This window comes from Scyliorhinus torazame, chromosome 3 (genome assembly GCF_047496885.1).
Source record: "Scyliorhinus torazame isolate Kashiwa2021f chromosome 3, sScyTor2.1, whole genome shotgun sequence".
Lineage (NCBI taxonomy): Eukaryota > Metazoa > Chordata > Chondrichthyes > Carcharhiniformes > Scyliorhinidae > Scyliorhinus > Scyliorhinus torazame.
The window spans coordinates 16,457,562-16,477,922 of NC_092709.1; the positions used below are offsets into that span (position 1 = coordinate 16,457,562).

At 47.8% G+C, this 20,361-nt stretch overlaps 1 protein-coding gene across 8 annotated transcripts in view; it reads right to left on the reverse strand.

Moving 5' to 3' along the window:
- The window catches only part of ccser1 (coiled-coil serine-rich protein 1), a 1,481,149-nt gene that overhangs the window by 408,937 nt on the left and 1,051,851 nt on the right, over window positions 1-20,361 (reverse strand). For 7 of the 8 annotated variants that reach the window (XM_072495328.1, XM_072495326.1, XM_072495327.1 and 4 more), the window contains one exon: window positions 15,407-15,484. In XM_072495328.1, coding sequence (XP_072351429.1) covers window positions 15,407-15,484 — 78 coding nt within the window. Of the gene's footprint in view, window positions 1-2,288; window positions 2,399-15,406; window positions 15,485-20,361 lie in introns of those variants that run through there. The other variant, XM_072495333.1, reaches the window with a different exon arrangement.

The following is a 20,361-nucleotide window of genomic DNA, read 5'->3' on the forward strand; positions in this document are numbered from 1 at the left end:
ATCACCCCCCCCCCCCCCCCCCCCCCCGCTCCCCCACACCCCACCCCTGCATGTTTAGGGTTGCAGATGAGGCCCCACTGCCTTCCCGTCTCTGCCCCAATCAAGTCCCTCGTGGGAAGGCCCGTGGGCCGCCTACCCAACCTGCCGCCAATTGAAGGCCCTCAAGTGGGAAATTAATGCCCACTTAATGGCCTCACCCTGCCGCCATGGGTATAAACCCATGGCAGGCGGGGTACATGTCATGTGGGAGGCTGGAACTGCAAATCCATGACGGGGTTGTTTGTGCACAGCCAGAAAGGGTTCCTCATTGTCAGGTGCTCAGCTCCTCCTCTCCTTTCTTAGGCTTGATAGGTCAATGAATTAAACAAAAGATCAATAAGTGAGAGTGACAGGCCCTGATGGCGGACTGTAACAACAAATCAAAAAGCTTCGAAAGAAACTGAACAAATCAACTCCTTTTTTATCTGTGCTCAAGATACTTAATCAATGAATCCCCTCCTCCTCTTTATCATTAACTGCAACAGTACAATTAACATAACACTAGCAATGATGTTCATGGCTTCCATTTTAAATAGTTGGGGGAAACAAGTCATTTGGAATTGGGCCAAGAAGATATAATACTTTGCTTTCCCCCTCTTCATATCACAGGCTAAATTGTTAAGAATTTCCACGTCAATATTTCATAGAATTTACAGTGAAGGAGGCCATTTGGCCCAACGGGTCTGCACTGGCTCTTGGAAAGAGCAGCCTACCCAAGGCAACACCTCCACCCTAGCTCCATAACCCAGTAACCCCACCCAACACTAAGGGCAATTTTGGACACGAAGGGCAATTTTAGCATAGCCAATCCACCTAACCTGCATATCTTTGGACTGTGGGAGGAAACCGGAGCATCCGGAGGAAACCCACGCAGACACGGGGAGAACGTGCAGACTCCGCACAGACAGTGACCCAAGCCGGGAATCGAACCCGGGACCCTGGAGCTGTGAAGCAATTGTGCTAACCACAATGCTACCGTGCTGCCCATATAGGTTAACATCTATAGCTGATAAAATGGTGATTGACCTTTGCAACAACTGCCCTCCTTGCAAAGAAAGGCTTGTATTTATATTGCGCTTTTCACGACCAGCGGACACCTCAAAGCATTTTACAGCCAATGAAGTACTTCTTGAAGAGTAGTTGCAGTTTCAATGTAGGAAGAGCAAGAGCTGACTTGTACACAGCAAGCTCCCGCACACAGCAAAGTGATAATGATCAGACAAGCTGCTTTTTGTGATGTTGGGTTGAAGAATAAATATTGGCCAGGGCACCAGGGAGAACTTCCCTATATTTAATAGAATCACAGAATTTACAGTGCAGAAGGAGGTCATTTGGCCCATCGAGTCTGCACCGGCCCTTGCAAAGAGCGTCCTACCCAACCCCACACCTCCACCAGTTCCCCATAACCCAGTAACCCCACCCAACCCTTTTGGACACTCAGGGTAATTTAGCATGGCCAATCCACCTAACCTGCACATCTTTGGACTGTGGGAGGAAACCGGAGCATCCGGAGGAAACCCACGCAGACACGGGGAGAACGTGCAGACTCCGCACAAGACAGTTGATCCAAGCCAGGAATTGAACCTAGGACCTTGGAGCTGTGAAACAACTGTACTAAACACTGCACTACCCTGCAGCCCTCTTCTTCAATGGATTCTGTTATGTCCACCCCAGCAGGTGGATGGTCCTCGGTTTCACAGGCTGCGTCTCGGACAGTGCAGTGCTTCTTGAGAACAGCACTGGAGTGTCAGCCTTGATTTTATGCACTCAGGTCCTGGTATTGGGACTTAAAGCAGGGGACCCTGTGGCAAAGCCACCCACCACTAACGTCTGTCTCGGTGCGATAATCCACCGTCATAATTTAAACTTCTGTGATGGTCTAAAACCTTCCTGTCACCGCAGGAAAACAGCCTGCCCTTTCACAAATTAACATTTGTGTTTGTAAATAATCTGCAGCATTATCAGTCATGGATTGAGCATCCCTTTGGGTTCAGTTTAAATGCCGCATTGGTTCCTCATCCCAAAGACGGCTCAATCCCTAACACCTCACTCTCATCAAATTTCACAGCTTTGCTTGACTATTCCCTGAAGGGGGGGGGGATAGCAAATGCCTTTTGTGTCTCACAAATCAGGCAAATTGAACCAAGAGTGATGATTAATCCACTGCAGGTTTTAACAATCAAAGTCTGTTTAAAGGCACAATTGTAGAACTAATCTTTGAATAATACAGAGCAGCCAAGAAAGCTTTATAGTATTAATTCCATAAATATTCGGAGGCAGACTTCCAACAGGCAGATAGATTTTCTTTTCTAATTACATTCCATGCAATCACGCAGCAGTTTAAACTTTTGAGTCAATCCTAAAAGAAAACAGACAAAGCTAGGTTAATGACAATCCGAATGTACCTTCTATCTGGAGTGATAAGGATTATAACCAAGCACAATTTCTTGACTAGATCAGTTCTGCTAATCACCATTATCTAGTCACTTCTGCTCAATCTTAATGGGGAGGAGGTTTGCACGGAAAATTCCACTGCCCAGAATTAACAGAAACAGTGTCAGCCGTAGTTCAGTTACGTCGGGCGATATTCTCCGTTTCCCGATGGTGATTTTGTAATCGGCGATCGTGCGGAGAATTTCTTTTTACGGCGGAATCGGGGCCGGTATTACTCAGGTTTCACATGCTCCGCCCCCCCCTCCAAAACAGCATCATTGCGGCACGCGCCGCACGCCATTGGGACGGCTTCAGGACGTCACCTGAAGGCCCTCCCCAATGCTCCGCTCCCGATGGGCCGAGTTCACAATGGCACGGGGGACATGTAGCCCCAGCCGCGCGGGAACCCGGCATGACGGCTTCCTCCCAGTAAACGTGGTTGACTCTTAAAATGCTCTCTGAAATTCATTCAGTTCAAGGCCAAAAAGGGACGGGCAATAAATAACGGCCCAGCCAGCGATACTCGCATCCCATGAATGAATAGAAAAAAACGTGCTCCACGCGAGTCTTTCTCACATCGTTCTTTGTTGGAAGAACCAAAAAAGACCAATTTAAGGCGATTGGCAAATAAAACAGGGCAGCACGGTAGCACAGTGGTTAGCACAATTGCTTCACAGCTCCAGGGTTCCAGGTTCGATTCCCGGACTGGGTCACTGTCTGTGCGGAGTCTGCACATCCTCCCCGTGTGTGCGTGGGTTTCCTCCGGGTGCTCCGGTTTCCTCCCACAGACTAAAGATGTGCAGGTTAGGTGGATTGGCAACGATAAATTGCCCTTAGTGTCCACAATTGCCCTTAGTGTTGGGTGGGGTTACTGGGTTATGGGGAGAGGGTGGAGGTGTTGGCTTGGGTAGGGTGCTCTTTCCAAGAGCCGATGCAGACTCGATGGGCTGAATGGCCTCCTTTCTGCACTGTAATTTCAAGAAAACAACAGCGGCATGAGGGACACCTTTATTTTACATAGCGTGTGGTTAAGATCTGGAAGGCACTGCCCGAGAGACTGGTGGAGGCAGATTAAATGGAGGCCTTGAAAAGATAATTACATGATTCTGTGATGAAAGAACTTTCCAGGGAGGTGGGACTGTGTGAATTGCTCCCGCCAAGATCCAGCACAGTCACAGTCTTCTTGTGTGCTGTAACCATTCTCTCACTTTATGAAGAGGATCATACACACAGAGTAGGAACGATGTAGGTGGGCTATAAAATCAGGGGGAGCCCCGACAGATCTGCCGCGAGACGACATTCCAGTGATGGGATCAGTGATAGGAAGGGGCTGGAGAGGAAGAGGAGGCAGGAGGACAATTTGGTCAACAACCAGCCCCACTCCCATAGGGTGAGGAGGCCATCAGCTGAATGATGGCACCCTCTAGTGGCAGTTTGGGCAAGGGAGTTTTTTGATTACCGAGGAGGGACTGTTGGCAGGGAAGGCAGTCAACGTCCTGAGGGTTATCATTGACCAGAAACTGAACAGGACCACCCCCACCCATATAATTATGGTGACTACAAGGCCAAAGAGGTTGGGAATCTTGTAGCGGATAACTCACCTCCAAACCCAACTACCACCGACAAAGCACAAGTCAGGGGTTTGATGGAATACTCTCCATTTGCCTGGATGAGTGCAGCTCCAACACTCAAGGGGCTTGGCACCACCCAGGACAAAGCAACCCGCTTGATTGGCACCTCTTCCGCCACCTTAAAAGTTCACTTGCTCCATCACTAATGCACAGTGGTAGCAGCATGTACTAACCACAAGATGCACAAGCTTGTCACCCCCACATTGATTCTGTATACACCTCCTGCTGCCTCAGGAAGGCAGACAGTATTATCACAGACCCCCCCCACCCAGGCATTGCCTTCTTCCAGACCCTTCCATCAGGCAGAAGGTACAGACGTCTGAAGACCCTCACATCCAGACATAGGAACATCTTCTTCCCCATAGCTACTAGATTCCTCAACGACTCTCCCATAGACAGATCTGTTCCCTGTAAGAACACTATTCATGATGCCCTATGCTGCTTTTGCTCATGTATTTGCTTTGTTTAGCCTCTTGTTCCGCAATGTAACCAATCACTGTTTGTCGATGTACCATTTGTCAATGTACTCTGTCGATTATACTTTTTTGTCCACGATGTACGTACTGTGTACATTCCCCCGGCCGCAGAAAAATACCTTTCACTGTACTTTGGTACACGTGACAATAAATCAAATCAAATTAAAATCAAATCAAATCACTGCAGCAACTCACTAAACCTCCTTTGACTGCACCTTCCAAACCACAACCAGCTCTACCACCTAAAAGGGCAAGGGCAGCAGATCATGGGAACATCACAACCTTCAAGCTCACTTCCAAGACACGCCCCATCCTGACTTGCCATCACTGGATAAAAATCCTGGAACTCGACCCGAAAAACAGTGTGGGTGTACCTACCTGCAGCGGTTCAAGAAAGTGGGTCAGGATGATGTCATGGGAATGTCACTTTAAGAAATGTTTGTCTTCTCAAGTGGCTGCAGTGATGTCAGTGTGTGGGTGGAGCTGGGCTCTGGCTCTGCTTTGTACTTTCGTTTTGAGCTGGAAGCTGTTTTTGGTTCTGAGTTTTAGTTTGGTTTTCAGTTGCAGAGCTGCATTCAAACCAAGGAGGTGTATTTCGGTCTCTCTCTCTGCATGCTAAAGAATGTCTCCAGATCACTTGATGATTTCAAAGTAATACCTGTTTCTGGAAGGAATTTAAACCTACTGTCTTTGTTAAAAAGGGTCTTTGACTTATGGATGTTGTTAGGAACATTACTAAGGGTTACCTATAGAGTACTGTATCTTTGTGGGGGGGGGGGGGGGTGGTATCAGTGTTGGTAGTTGATAAGATGTTTCCTGTGCGTTTATAAAATGTTAACTGGATTCATAGAATAAACCTTGTTTTGTTTAAAAATACTTTAGATCTCTGTTGCATCACACCTGTAAAGTGGGCCCTTGTGCTCCCCATAACCAAAATCTATTAACAGTTGTGGGTCAGCTGAACTCCATAATATACTTTGGGGTTCTCTAAACCCTGGCCCATAATAATGGGCAATAAATACTGGCAGAGCCAGCAATGAATGAAATGAAATTAAATGAAATGAATGAATGAAAATCGCTTATTGTCACGAGTAGGCTTCAATGAAGGTACCTGGAAAAGCCCACATCCCATGAAAGCATTAAAAAAGGTAAGTATCTCAAGAATATATAACAAACTGCCTGAGTGCTATATTTTATTGGAATCACTTAAAGAGATAACAATGGCTGAATGATCCTGAAGGTGTGCAAAGTCTCTAATGACAAAAACACTTATTTCATTCAATAATTTATTTTGAGATCATTTGAATGGGTTTAATTCCTACTACACTGTTTTGTACTCTTCTGGTTTTGGCACTCTGCATAGAAGCTAGCCTAAAGTTTCCAGGGCCTTTGCCTCAAACAAAGAACAAAGAACAAAGAAATGTACAGCACAGGAACAGGCCCTTCGGCCCTCCAAGCCCGTGCCGACCATACTGCCCGACTCAACTACAATCTTCTACACTTCCTGGGTCCGTATCCTTCTATTCCCATCCTATTCATATATTTGTCAAGATGCCCCTTAAATGTCCCTATCGTCCCTGCTTCCACTACCTCCTCCGGTAGCGAGTTCCAGGCACCCACTACCCTCTGCGTAAAAAACTTGCCTCGTACATCTACTCTAAACCTTGCCCCTCTCACCTTTACCTATGCCCCCTAGTAATTGACCCCTCTACCCTGGGGAAAAGCCTCTGACTATCCACTCTGTCTATGCCCCTCATAATTTTGTATACCTCTATCAGGTCGCCCCTCAACCTCCTTCGTTCCAGTGAGAACAAACCGAGTTTATTCAATCGCTCCTCATAGCTTATGCCCTCCATACCAGGCAACATTCTGGTAAATCTCTTCTGCACCCTCTCTAAAGCCTCCACATCCTTCTGGTAGTGTGGCGACCAGAATTGAACACTATACTCCAAGTGTGGCCTAACTAAGGTTCTATACAGCTGCAACATGACTTGCCAATTCTTATACTCAATGCCCCGGCCAATGAAGGCAAGCATGCCGTATGCCTTCTTGACTACCTTCTCCACCTGTGTTGCCCCTTTCAATGACCTGTGGATCTGTACTCCTAGATCTCTTTGACTTTCAATACTCTTGAGGGTTCTACCATTCACTGTATATTCCCTACCTGCATTAGCCCTTCCAAAATGCATTACCTCACATTTGTCCGGATTAAACTCCATCTGCCATCTCTCCGCCCAAGTCTCCAGACAATCTAAATCCTGCTGTATCCTCAGACAGTCCTCATCGCTGTCCGCAATTCCACCAACCTTTGTGTCGTCTGCAAACTTACTAATCAGACCAGTTACATTTTCCTCCAAATCATTTATATATACTACAAATAGCAAAGGTCCCAGCACTGATCCTGTGGAACACCACTGGTCACAGCCCTCCAATTAGAAAAGCATCCCTCCATTGCTACCCTCTGCCTTCTATGGCCTAGCCAGTTCTGTATCCACCTTGCCAGTTCACCCCTGATCCCGTGTGACTTCACCTTTTGTACTAGTCTACCATGAGGGACCTTGTCAAAGGCCTTACTGAAGTCCATATAGACAACATCTACTGCCCTACCTGCATCAATCATCTTAGTGACCTCCTCGAAAAACTCTATCAAGTTAGTGAGACACGACCTCCCCTTCACAAAACCGTGCTGCCTCTCACTAATACGTCCATTTGCTTCCAAATGGGAGTAGATCCTGTCTCGAAGAATTCTCTCCAGTAATTTCCCTACCACTGAAGTAAGGCTCACCGGCCTGTAGTTCCCGGGATTATCCTTGCTACCCTTCTTAAACAGAGGAACAACATTGGCTATTCTCCAGTCCTCCGGGACATCCCCTGAAGACAGCGAGGATCCAAAGATTTCTGTCAATCTCGTGCTAAAATACGTGTGTCAGCCCTGGTTTGGTTGGTCACAGAGTGGCCTCACAAGGTTCCAGTTTTCAAGTTCCACTCCAGGAACTGTGTACAAAGATCGAGGCCAACCCTCCAGAGGAACTGTTGCACTGTTGGAGGTGCCGGCTTTTAGATGAGGCATGAAACCAAGGCCCCGTTTGCCTGATGGGAGCTGGACATAAATTACCCCGTGGCATTTTTTAAATGAAGAACTGGGGAATTTACCAGTGTCCTGACCAATATTGTCTCTCAATCGGCATCATCAGAAACAGATTATCTGGGCATTAATGCTCTGATGTTTATGGGAGCTTGCTCTGCTCAAATCAGCTGTTGCAGTTCCTACATCACAACAGTGACAAGGCTTCAAAAGTCCTTCATTGATTGTAAAGTATTTTTGGGACCTCCAGTGGTCAGAGAAAGAGCTTTATAAACGCAGGTCGTTCTGTATTTTATTTCATCTGCGCGCCCACAGTGATTAAATTTGATTTTAATAGCAGCTTGAGATAAATGAGCGTGAGTCAGGTGAAACATTAAAGGGACTGCCGATTTACTATAATCCAGGATGACCCTCCCCCCAGTTACTATATCATCTTAGCGTCTGACTTTCTGACCTTTCCTTCAATAACAACAACATCACAATGGCTGGCTTTGCACAGGTTATAAGAGCAGAGAGAAAATTCATTCCCTCAGGACTCCCAACAAGTAAGAGATGTCACGACCACTGAAGTGATCCGACTAATTGGTTATTGAACTTTCTGGCCGGAGAAATTAATGGCTTATGTTTTTTTTTAGTATGAGAGCTACGTTAACAACAATTGAACTTAAATAACATGTTTCACAGTTCGGACAAGTGCCGGGAAAAAGAAGTGGGCAGGATTTTGTCCACCCCACAAAATGTGTTTTTTGAAGTGACCCTTCACCGGCAGTGAGATTTTTGATCCCGCCATTGTCAATGGGATTCCAATAAGAGTTTCGATAAGATCCCCTCTCATCTTTCTAATCTTCAACGAGTACAGACCCAGAGTCCTCAATCGCTCCTCATCTGTAAGCTCTTCATTCCAGGGTTCATAACCTCCTCTGGACCCTTTTGAAGGCCAGCACATCCTTCCTGAGATGCAGGGCGTAAAACTGCTCACAATACCCCAAATGGGGTCTGACCAGAGCCTTATACAGCCTCATAAATACATCCCTGGTCTTGCATCGAGCCCTCTCGACATGAATGCTAACATCGCATTTGCCTTCCGAAATGCCGACTGAAGCTGCATATTAACCTTAAGAGAAACTTGAACTAGGACTCTTAAGTCCCCTTGTGCTTCTGATTTCCTGAGCCTTTTCCCATTTAGAAAATAGATTATGCCTCCCAAGGGCATAACCTCACACTCATGGCAAGGAAGGTGCGTTCATAACATGGTCAAACAGGTCAAGTTTGTCAACCTGTAAATCCTTCCGACAGGCCAATGGCTGGTGGTAAGCGCGGGAAAGATTCCTGGTCAGCTACACTTGATGTGGAATGGTGCCCCTCAAGCTATACGTCCCTGGCAACAGGCTAGCAACCTGTTCCAGAAATTACTAGCTATGGATGAAAGGTGCAGGAAGAGAATTGGAATTGATTTCTTATCATGCAGTCACTGTAGAGACCATTTTCTAAAGTTAGTCGGCTAATTACACTTCTGTTTTTGCATGGATACCCAAATGGCTACACCTATGTAACAACACAACATTCATGGCACCATCTGCCCGTGAAATCATTTAATTCGCCAACTGCAGCCTCCGCCTGGAAGGTGTACCACAAGGATCTGTTTTGGGGCCACTGCTGTTTGTCATTTTTATAAATGACCTGGAGGATGGCGTAGAAGGATGGGTGAGTAAATTTGCCAAAGACACTAAAGTTGGTGGAGTTGTGGACAGTGCGGAAGGATGTAACACGTTACAGAGGGACATAGATAAGCTGCAGAGCTGGGCTGAGAGGTGGCAAATGGAGTTTAATGCAGAAAAATGTGAGGTAATTCATTTTGGAAGGAATAACAGGAAGACAGAGTACTAGGCAAATGGTAAGATTCTTGGTAGTGTGGATGAGCAGAGAGATCTTGGTGTCCATGTACATAGATCCCTGAAAGTTGCCACCCAGGTTGAGAGGATTGTTAAGAAGGCATGCGGTGTGTTAGCTTTTATTGGTAGAGGGATTGAGTTTCAGAGCCATGAGGTCATGTTGCAGCTGTACAAAACTCTGGTGCGGCTGCATTTGGTGTATTGCGTGCAGTTCTGGTCGTCGCATTATAGGAAGGATTGGAAAGGGTGCAGAGGAGATTTACCAGGATGTTGCCTGGTCTGGAGGGAAGATCTTATGAGGGAAGGCTGAGGGACTTGAGGTTATTTTCTTCAGAAATAAGAAGGTTAATAGGTGACTTAATTAAGGCATACAAGATGATCAGAGGATTAGATAGGGTGGACAGTGAGAGCCTTTTTCCTCGGATGGTGATGTCGAGCACGAGGGGACATAGCGTTAAATTGAGGGGTGATAGATATAGGACAGATGTCAGAGGTAGGTTCTTTACTCAGAGAGTAGTGAGGGCATGGAATGCCCTGCCTGTAGCAGTAGTGGACTTGCCAACTTTAAGGGCATTTAAATGGTCATTGGATAAACATATGGATGATAAGGGAATAGCGTAGATGGGCTTTAGAGTGGTTTCAAAGGCCGGCGCAACATCGAGGGCCGAAGGGCCTCTACTGCGCCGTAATGTTCTATGTTCTATGGACAGGGCCGCCCGGTGCTTGGGGACACCATCAGCTCCAGTTTGCCTTCCGGGTCACGTGCCATCCTGATTTGGATATTTATCACACCTCCTTCTCTGTCACTGGGTCAAAGTTCAGCACCTAGCAACAACACAAAAAGAGGCCATTCTGCCCATCGTGCCCATGTCAGCTGTTTGGAAGAGCTTTAACATTTATCCCCCTCGGTTCGTTCTTCCTCGTCGCCCTGCAAACGTTGCTTCTCCCAGTATTCCCCCATTTCTCTTTTGAAGATTAACATTGATATTCTTCCACCACCTTTTCAGTGCAGTGGCTGCTCCGTAAAACTCGCTGCTGGAAAATAAATTCTCCTCTGATTCTTTAGCTAATTACCTTCATGCCTTTGCTCTCTGATTTTCCACCTTGATGCCTGTGGGAACTAACTCTCCATCCACACTCTGGCAAAACCCTTTATCATTTTCCTTTCACCGTCTCCTCTCTGAGGAGAACAATTCCAACTGATTTAGTCTCTCCACATAACAAAAAAAAAAAGCAGCAATGGAGAAAGGCTTCATCTGTTAAACCCTACAGATGAAAAATATTTGATCAAGGTAAGAAGATGTAAACTGAGAAACCTGAGATTGCTTTCTGATTGATCAAACCATATTCCACCGCAGTTGGAGTGAGTTACTGAGTGTTAAAGCGCTGTTCTATAATTACGGCACCAATGTTATTATTGGTCCATGGGAACATTTATTGATGGACACTGCATCTAAATGATGCTTTGATCGTAGTATAAGGCTATCATCACAATCTGATGAGAAATATGCCTGATAATCAATCTGCTGACTGCCAGCGCCACTAGCCTAGCTTATTATCACATCACTGCACAACTTTGTCCAGTAGACCTCTCTAACAATTTACACTGCACATTAATACATTGGCCATTTCAAGCTGCGGATTAGTGCAATGTGTGTGTTTGAAACCAAGAATGAACACAGCTTACAGAACATGGCAGCCAAATATGTTTTTTGCCCTTCACACGCCCATTGTAGTGTTTGCTTTTCTTTTTATTGTCATCTGCAAAGCTCGTATCAGGAATGTGAGCGAGGTTAAACAACTGGACGAGATCAGGAAGTGAGGTGCGAATAGTTCCTGGAAGTAGTGTCACCTTATGGGACTATCCCATGTAGCGGCTGTGACCCAGGAACAATAATAGCTATACAATTATATGCAACTTTTAATATACCAGAACATCTTGGTTTGTTAAGGTACGTTGAGGCAAATAGTTCTCAGAGGCAGTACAGGATTTGTGAGCAGAGTTGAGGTTAAATGAATGAGGACAAGATTAAAGATTCATATTAAGGAGAGAGGCAATAACTAATTAGGATATTGTGTGTATAGGGTGTTAGTGGAGCTGTTTTGAATGCATTAGTGTTGCTGTGGGGAATTTTGCAAACATGTTTAGCAAGAATACTTCCATAGATATCGGGCAGAATTCTCCAAGTCTGGGACTAAACCCTGTGGCGGCTGTGTGTGTGTGGGAGGGGTTGGCCAGCGGGCAAACATGCCAAATCCTTCAGCCCCGACCTAATTAATTATGCACCCGGGATTTGCACTGTATTCCATGGTGGGGCAGGCCTGGTGGCGCATAGCCCGCTGTCATATCTGGATAGCGTGTCGTCTGCTGTATTATCCGGGCGCCATATTAAAAAGGTGTCCAACATCACTGACCCACGAAAGCTCACTTGGCTGGACAACTGGTTTGTGATGCAGAGCGTGGCCAACAACGCGGGTTCAATTCCCGTATCGGCTGAGCTTATTCATGAAGGCCCCGCCTTCTCAACCTTGCCCTTCGCCCTTGATCCTCAGGTCACATCACGACCAGTCAGGTTTTCCCCTCCTTCTCAAAGGGGTAAGCAGCCTATGGTCATCTGGGACTATGGCAACTTTAATATTTTTACCATTGAAGAAAGAAGATGAACCTTCTGAAAATGAAGGTGAACCTCCAGGATCGACTGAACCAACTGAGAAAGAGGATGGAGCTCCAGGAACATTCTGAGGCTGGACGACCCCCTCCAGGACACCGAATCTGGAAGATCCACCTGATGCTCTCCCCATCCCGCTATTGTGGTATTCCAGTGTCAAGGGCGGCCTCCACCCTTATCTCCGGAGGCAACCCCGGGTATTGTTCAGGCGAGTCCCAACATCTGCATGTCACATTGTTGCAAATGTTTTTCATGCCAGCAAAGGTATTGGTGCCACGGAAAATTGCATGTAGGTGGTTTCACATCAGCATGTTTTCCAACTCAATTACGTCTGGGTGGTCGGGCCTTCACCTGCTTCCCATTAACGGGATGTAAATAAATGTGTTTCATGCCAGCTTCCAGCGCGTTTCCCGACCTGCCCGTGGTGGGCACCAGCAGAAGATCCTGCTGGAAATTGACGACAGTGTAAAACCTATTTCTGGGCATCCTGCGTATTTCTACCCCCCCCCCACCCCCAAGCCTGCCATTAAACCCGCTGGCAGGGGCTTGGCAGAATTCTGCCCAGCAAATCTGGAACTGACAAAAACAATGGTGAAGGTTTCCCGGATGATAGGAGTGAGATTGGAGGTAGAGGTGAGCATCGGTAGAGGAAAGGTTGATGGTAGACTAGATTTGGGTGCTTCGACTGAAATGGGACACCAAAGCGGCTGCACATTGTTGAATGTCAGCTGAGTGAACAATTGGAAAGGGTCGCGGAATCTCTGTTGTGGACAAAACGGGATGACTATGGTCTCACTGATGTTTTGTTGGAAGCAGTTCTGGCTCCTATACGAACCAATGTCACATGGTCAGTCACACAGCTGACTGCAGGGGGCTGCAGGGCCCCGAAGGGCTTCTCGCAGTTCTGGCTGCGGATACGGGGCCCCACACGTCCGGTCGGGAGTCCGCGCATGCACACGGCGGCGGCCTACAGCGGCCACCCTGTGGCACTTGACGGACCCGGACCGCGGAGTGGCACCCTAAATGTAGGTCCCCCCGTGATCGCGCATGCCCGGGGTTCCGTGACGCCTGATCGCTCCCCTGGCCGTCCATGAGGCCCCCCCCCCCCCCCCAGTGAACGATCCCCCCGCCCCCCCCACCAAGGCGGCCGCGGACTCCACACGACGTTCCCGATGGCCGATAGGTGGTTAGAATCATGCCATCGGGAACTCGGTCAGTTTCGCGCGGAGGCTCGGTAAATCTAGCCCCAGCCATGGATTTGAGGGAGGTTGGTGACAGAGAAGGAGGAGAGTGTCATCCACAAAGATGGCCTCCCTCGTGGAACAGCAACTGGATCCTTTGTACACCGTGTGTTGAGATTTCATTTGAAAACACAAGGGGCGGGATTCTCCGCTGGCGGGATGCTCCTTTTTGCTGGCGCCCGGGGGTTTCCAGAAGGCGTGGGGCTGCCCCACAATGGGAAACCCAATTGACCAGCAGGCGTAATGGAGAATCCCCCCGGCGGGTCGGGGCAGAAATGTGGCGTGGCGTGGCGGGGCGGACAATCAGCCCAAGGTCTCCAGTGTTGTTATTCTGCATTCTCATCCCATGGCAATCAAATCACTCCACAAACTGCAATCTGCATATTTTTCCTGACTCTGTATTCGTTCAGAATTTGGACTAGATGCAGAGGAGTTAAATGACTCTCAGAAGGTTGGTTGCCCCTTGCCCTGCAGAGTTTACAGCATAGTACCAGAGTGGCTTTCTCTGAAATCTTACAAATTTCAAAGTCACATACAATCCATCAATATCAGTCCTGGGTCCTTTGATAATGATAAAAGCATTTTAGGCCTGTAAATGTCAGATATAAACATTCCATGCAGCAGGCAGGCTGCACTCAGGAAAACCAAGGTCTAGATGCAGCTTAAAAACTATATTTTAATAGGAACAGGCAGTTCCGAAGAGCAACCAGTTCCTCTGGAACGTCTTACTCTTTAGGCTGGTTCATTAGCATCGTTAACAATTGAAACTTACTCAAAAATATCATAGAACTGTTTGTGATCAATCACTTCCTGCTCAGAACACATAGCAATGGTTATGATCTCAGTAAGGTTTATCAAAGATTAAATGAAAGCAGAAAGTTAGAGAGTTACAAGATGGGGCTGTCCACATTTATCATTGGATGCAGTTCAGACCTGAATTTTAGCACAAGTATATATTTCTAGCATTCCCCTGTTTTATATTCTATGCATTGTTCCTTCAAGCAGACAGAGTTAGTTAAATTTCCATTTCCAATTGTAATTAACTGTGTGACAATCCAAAATTTGCATCCCTATTTTCTCAGCAAGGTACTGACATTGGGGTTGCCTTGACTTAATGGAGCATTCCACATAATGACTTTGGAAGATGAGTTGTTTGTGTTGCAGCTGCAGTTACTGACAGAATCTAAAAACAAAACACAGCTGGCGAGGTATACAGTAATATCTGTTTTGGCAAATTAATGATAGACATTTCTTACACATCAACTTCACTTCCCATGGACTCTCGTCAATGCAACTTGCCAATATCTCAGATGCTATTTTGACCAGTTATGAGTCAATGGCTTTTCCTTGTGTTTCCTTTTCGCTATTCTGACAACATTAAAAAATTGAAAGAGAGAGAGAAAGACTAGTCACGGTCTGGCACCCAGCAAGAGGAACAAATATCTTCGGAAATGGCAATGGTTTCTTTACAGTTTGATTTGCTGTCAGCCCTTCAAACCTGAACCAAGCTTGATGCATAACCCTTGCCACAACTGAACAGCATTCATTGCTGGAATGGTCACTTATCTTCAATGTTGAACACCTTCATTTAAATTTGTCGCGTTTTGACATTTTATGCTCCGCGGTTTTCATGTGGCAAGATCTATTTATTGATTGCATTTTATTTCCCCTCAACTCATTGCTGGGAATTTATGGGAGCGGTTTCTTGGAGCAAGTGATTAAATGCACTAAATGTATGGCTGTTATATACACTGATCTGTAATTATCTCATTCTGGAACAAGAGACTGGAACCACAGAGAAACAGAAAGACTGGTGTTATTTCTGAACACCCTATTAAACATAAGCATGGAAGCAACAAGCAGCACATGTAAATAGGGCAGGCATGATGTACACAACCGTAAAGAAAGAAAGTAGAGCAAACAAACAAACAATTACTCACGTCGTGACCAAGGAGTTCCGTCTGCGTGGTCTTGTCTGCCTGCGAGGAATGCGCCCTTTGCACACTTTGACTGCGATCCTGGGACAGAAATTGAAAATTGCTTACTGCGTGCAACCACACTCCCTCTCATTCATTCTTGCTGTGCCTTTAACACCGTACAATCTGCACCAAATGGAGGAGGTCAAACAGAATTTTTTTTAAAAAAAAAATATTTTATTGAAAATTTTTGGTCAACCATCAGAGTACATTGTGTATCCTTTACACAATAATATAACCGTATAAATAACAATGACCTGTTTTATAAACAAAGAATAAATAATATATAACAAAAACTAAAACTAAAACTAAATGGCAACTGCCTTGTCTCAGATAAACACTCTCCAAAAATATGATTTAACAGTCCAATATACAATTATTTATAGCAACGACCTATACATCTTATACATATATATTAACAACCCTGAGAGTCCTTCTGGTTCCTCCCCCCCCGGGCTGCTGCTGCTGCCTTCTTCTTTTCCATTCCCTCTATCTTTCTGTGAGGTAATCGACGAACGGTTGCCACCGCCTGGTGAACCCTTGAGCCGCTCCCCTTAGGACGAACTTAATCCGTTCCAGCTTTATAAACCCTGCCATGTCATTTATCCAGGTCTCCACCCCCGGGGGCTTGGCTTCCTTCCACATCAACAGTATCCTGCGCCGGGCTACTAAGGACGCAAAGGCCAAAACATCGGCCTCTCTCGCCTCCTGCACTCCCGGCTCTTGTGCAACCCCAAATATAGCCAACCCCCAGCTTGGTTAGACCTGGACCCCCACAGTACTTTCGAAAGCACCTTTGTCACCCCCACCCAGAACCCCTGTAGTGCCGGACATGACCAGAACATGTGGGTGTGATTCGCTGGGCTTCTCGAGCATCTACCCTACTTAGGGCATCCGCCCACAGCCCCTCCTCAATCTCCTCCCCCAGCTCTTCTTCCCATTTCCCTTTCAGCTCATCTACCATAATCTCCCCCTCGTCCCTCATTTCCCTATATATATCTGACACCTTACCGTCCCCCACCCATGTCTTTGAGATCACTCTGTCCTGCACCTCATGCGTCGGGAGCTGCGGGAATTCCCTCACCTGTTGCCTCGCAAAAGCCCTCAGTTGCATATACCGGAATGCATTCCCTTGGGGCAACCCATATTTCTAGGTCAGCGCTCCCAGACTTGCGAACTTCCCATCCACAAACAGATCTTTCAGTTGCGTTACTCCTGCTCTTTGCCATATTCCAAATCCCCCATCCATTCTCCCTGGGGCAAACCTATGGTTATTTCTTATCGGGGACCCCACCAAGGCTCCCGTCTTTCCCCTATGCCGTCTCCACTGTCCCCAAATTTTCAAAGTCGCCACCACCACCGGGCTTGTGGTGTATTTCTTCGGTGAGAACGGCAATGGGGCCGTCACCTTAGCTTGTAGGCTAGTCCCCCTACAGGACGCCCTCTCCAATCTCTTCCACGCCGCTCCCTCCTCTTCTCCCATCCACTTACTCACCATTGAGATATTGGCGGCCCAGTAGTACTCACTTAGGCTCGGTAGTGCCAGCCCCCCCCTATCCCTACTACGCTGTAAGAATCCCTTCCTCACTCTCGGGGTCTTCCCGGCCCACACAAAACTCATGATACTCTTTTCGATCCTTTTGAAAAAAGCCTTCGTGATCACCACCGGGAGGCACTGAAACACAAAGAGGAATCTCGGGAGGACTACCATTTTAACCGCCTGCACCCTCCCTGCCAGTGACAGGGATACCATGTCCCATCTCTTGAAGTCCTCCTCCATTTGTTCCACCAATCGCGTTAAATTTAACCTGTGCAATGTACCCCAATTCTTGGCTATCTGGATCCCCAAGTAACGAAAGTCCCTTGTTACCTTCCTCAGCGGAAAGTCCTCTATTTCTCTGCTCTGCTCCCCTGGATGCACCACAAACAACTCACTTTTCCCCCTGTTCAGTTTATATCCTGAGAATTCTCCAAACTCCCGAAGTGTCCGCATTATCTCTGGCATCCCCTCCGCCGGGTCCGCTACATATAACAACAAATCATCCGCATACAGAGATACCCGGTGTTCTTCTCCTCCTCTAAGTACTCCCCTCCACTTCTTGGAACCCCTCAATGCTATTGCCAGGGGCTCAATCGCCAGTGCAAACAATAATGGGGACAGAGGGCATCCCTGCCTTGTCCCTCTATGGAGCCGAAAGTATGCAGATCCCCGTCCATTCGTGACCACGTTCGCCATTGGGGCCCTATACAACAGCTGCACCCATCCAACATACTCATCTCCAAAACCAAATCTCCTCAGCACCTCCCACAGATAATCCCACTCCACCCTATCAAATGCTTTCTCGGCATCCATCGCCACCACTATCTCCGCTTCCCCCTCTGGTGGGGGCATCATCATTACCCCTAGCAGCCTCCGTATATTCGTATTCAGCTGTCTCCCCTTCACAAACCCAGTTTGGTCCTCATGGACCACCCTCGGGACACAATCCTCTATCCTCATTGCCATTACCTTGGCCAGAATCTTAGCGTCTACATTTAGGAGGGAAATAGGTCTATAGGACCCGCATTGCAGCGGGTCCTTTTCCTTCTTTAGGAGAAGCGATATCGTTGCCTCAGACATAGTCGGGGGCAGCTGTCCCCTTTCCTTTGCCTCATTAAAGGTCCTCATCAGTAGCGGGGCGAGCAAATCCACATATTTCCTGTAAAATTCAACTGGGAATCCATCCGGTCCCGGAGCCTTCCCCGCCTGCATGCTCCTAATTCCTTTCACTACTTCCTCTATTTCAATCTGTGCTCCCCGTCCCACCCTTTCCTGCTCCTCCACCTTGGGAAATTCCAGCCGGTCCAGAAAGCCCATCATTCTCTCCCTCCCATCCGGGGGTTGAGCTTCGTATAATTTTTTATAAAATGCCTTGAACACTTCTTTCACTCTCTCCGCTCCCCGCTCCATCTCTCCTTCCTCATCCCTCACTCCCCCTATTTCCCTCGCTGCTCCCCTTTTTCTCAATTGGTGGGCAAGCAACCTGCTCGCCTTCTCCCCATATTCGTACTGTACACCCTGTGCCTTCCTCCACTGTGCCTCTGCAGTACCCGTTGTCAGCAAGTCAAATTCTACGTGTAGCCTTTGCCTTTCCCTGTACAGTCCCTCCTCCGGTGCCTCCGCATATTGCCTGTCCACCCTCAGAAGTTCTTGCAGCAACCGCTCCCGTTCCCTACTCTCCTGCTTTCCTTTATGTGCCCTTATTGATATCAGCTCCCCTCTAACCACTGCCTTCAGCGCCTCCCAGACCACTCCCACCTGGACCTCCCCATTATCATTGAGTTCCAAGTACTTTTCAATGCACCCCCTCACCCTTCGACACACCCCCTCATCTGCCATTAGTCCCATGTCCATTCTCCAGGGTGGGCGCCCTTCTGTTTCCTCCCCTATCTCCAAGTCCACCCAATGTGGAGCGTGATCCGAAATGGCTATAGCCGTATACTCCGTTCCCCTCACCTTCGGGATCAACGCCCTTCCCAAAACAAAAAAGTCTATTCGCGAATAGACTTTGTGGATATAGGAGAAAAACAAAAACTCCTTACTCCTAGGTCTGCTAAATCTCCAAGGATCTACTCCTCCCATCTGCTCCATAAAATCCTTCAGCACCTTGGCTGCTGCCGGCCTCCTTCCAGTCCTGGACCTCGACCTGTCCAGCCCTGGTTCCAACACCGTATTGAAATCTCCCCCCATTACCAACTTTCCCACCTCTAGGTCCGGGATGCGTCCTAGCATACGCCTCATAAAATTGGCATCATCCCAGTTCGGGGCATATACGTTTACCAAAACCACCGTCTCCCCCTGTAGTTTGCCACTCACCATCACGTATCTGCCCCCGCTATCCGCCACTATAGTCGTTGCCTCAAACATTACCCGCTTCCCCACTAATATAGCCACCCCCCTGTTTTTCGCATCTAGCCCCGAATGGAACACCTGCCCCACCCAACCTTTGCGTAGTCTCACCTGGTCTATCAGTTTCAAGTGCGTTTCCTGTAACATAACCACGTCTGCCTTAAGTTTCTTAAGGTGTGCGAGTACCCGTGCCCTCTTTATCGGCCCATTCAGCCCTCTCACGATCCACGTGATCAGCCGGGTTGGGGGGCTTTTTACCCCCCCCCTTGTCGATTAGCCATCCCCTTTTTCCAGCTCCTCACCCGGTTCCCACGCAGCTGTCCCCCCCCCAGGCGGTGCCCCCCCCGCCCATCCCACCCCATGCCAGCTCCCCCCTCTCCCCAGCAGCAGCAGCCCAATAATTCCCACCTCCCACCCCCCCCCCCCCACTAGATCCCCCACTAGCGTGGTTACACCCCCCATGTTGCTCCCAGAAGTCAGCAAACTCTGGCCGACCTCGGCTTCCCCCCCGTGACCTCGGCTCGCACCGTGCGACGCCCCCTCCTTCCTGCTACCCTATTCCCGCCATGATTATCATAGCGCGGGAACCGAGCCCGTGCTTCCCCCTTGGCCCCGCTCCCAATGGCCAATGCCTCATCTCCTCCACCTCCTTTCCTCCCCCCACCACCTCCTGTGGAAGAGAGGAAAGTTACCACATCGCAGGATTAATAACATAAAACTCCTCTTTCCCCCCTTTTTTACCCCCCTCTTCGCCTCCCATATTCGCCCCACCACTTTGTTTCAAACGTTCTTTTTTTTTTAAAATAACCCGCTCATTCCAATTTTTCTTCCACGATAAAAGTCCACGCCTCATCCGCCGTCTCAAAGTAGTGGTGCCTCCCTTGATATGTGACCCACAGTCTTGCCGGTTGCAGCATTCCGAATTTTATCTTCTTTTTGTGAAGCACCGCCTTGGCCCGATTAAAGCTCGCCCTCCTTCTCGCCACCTCCGCACTCCAGTCTTGGTATACACGGATCACCGCGTTCTCCC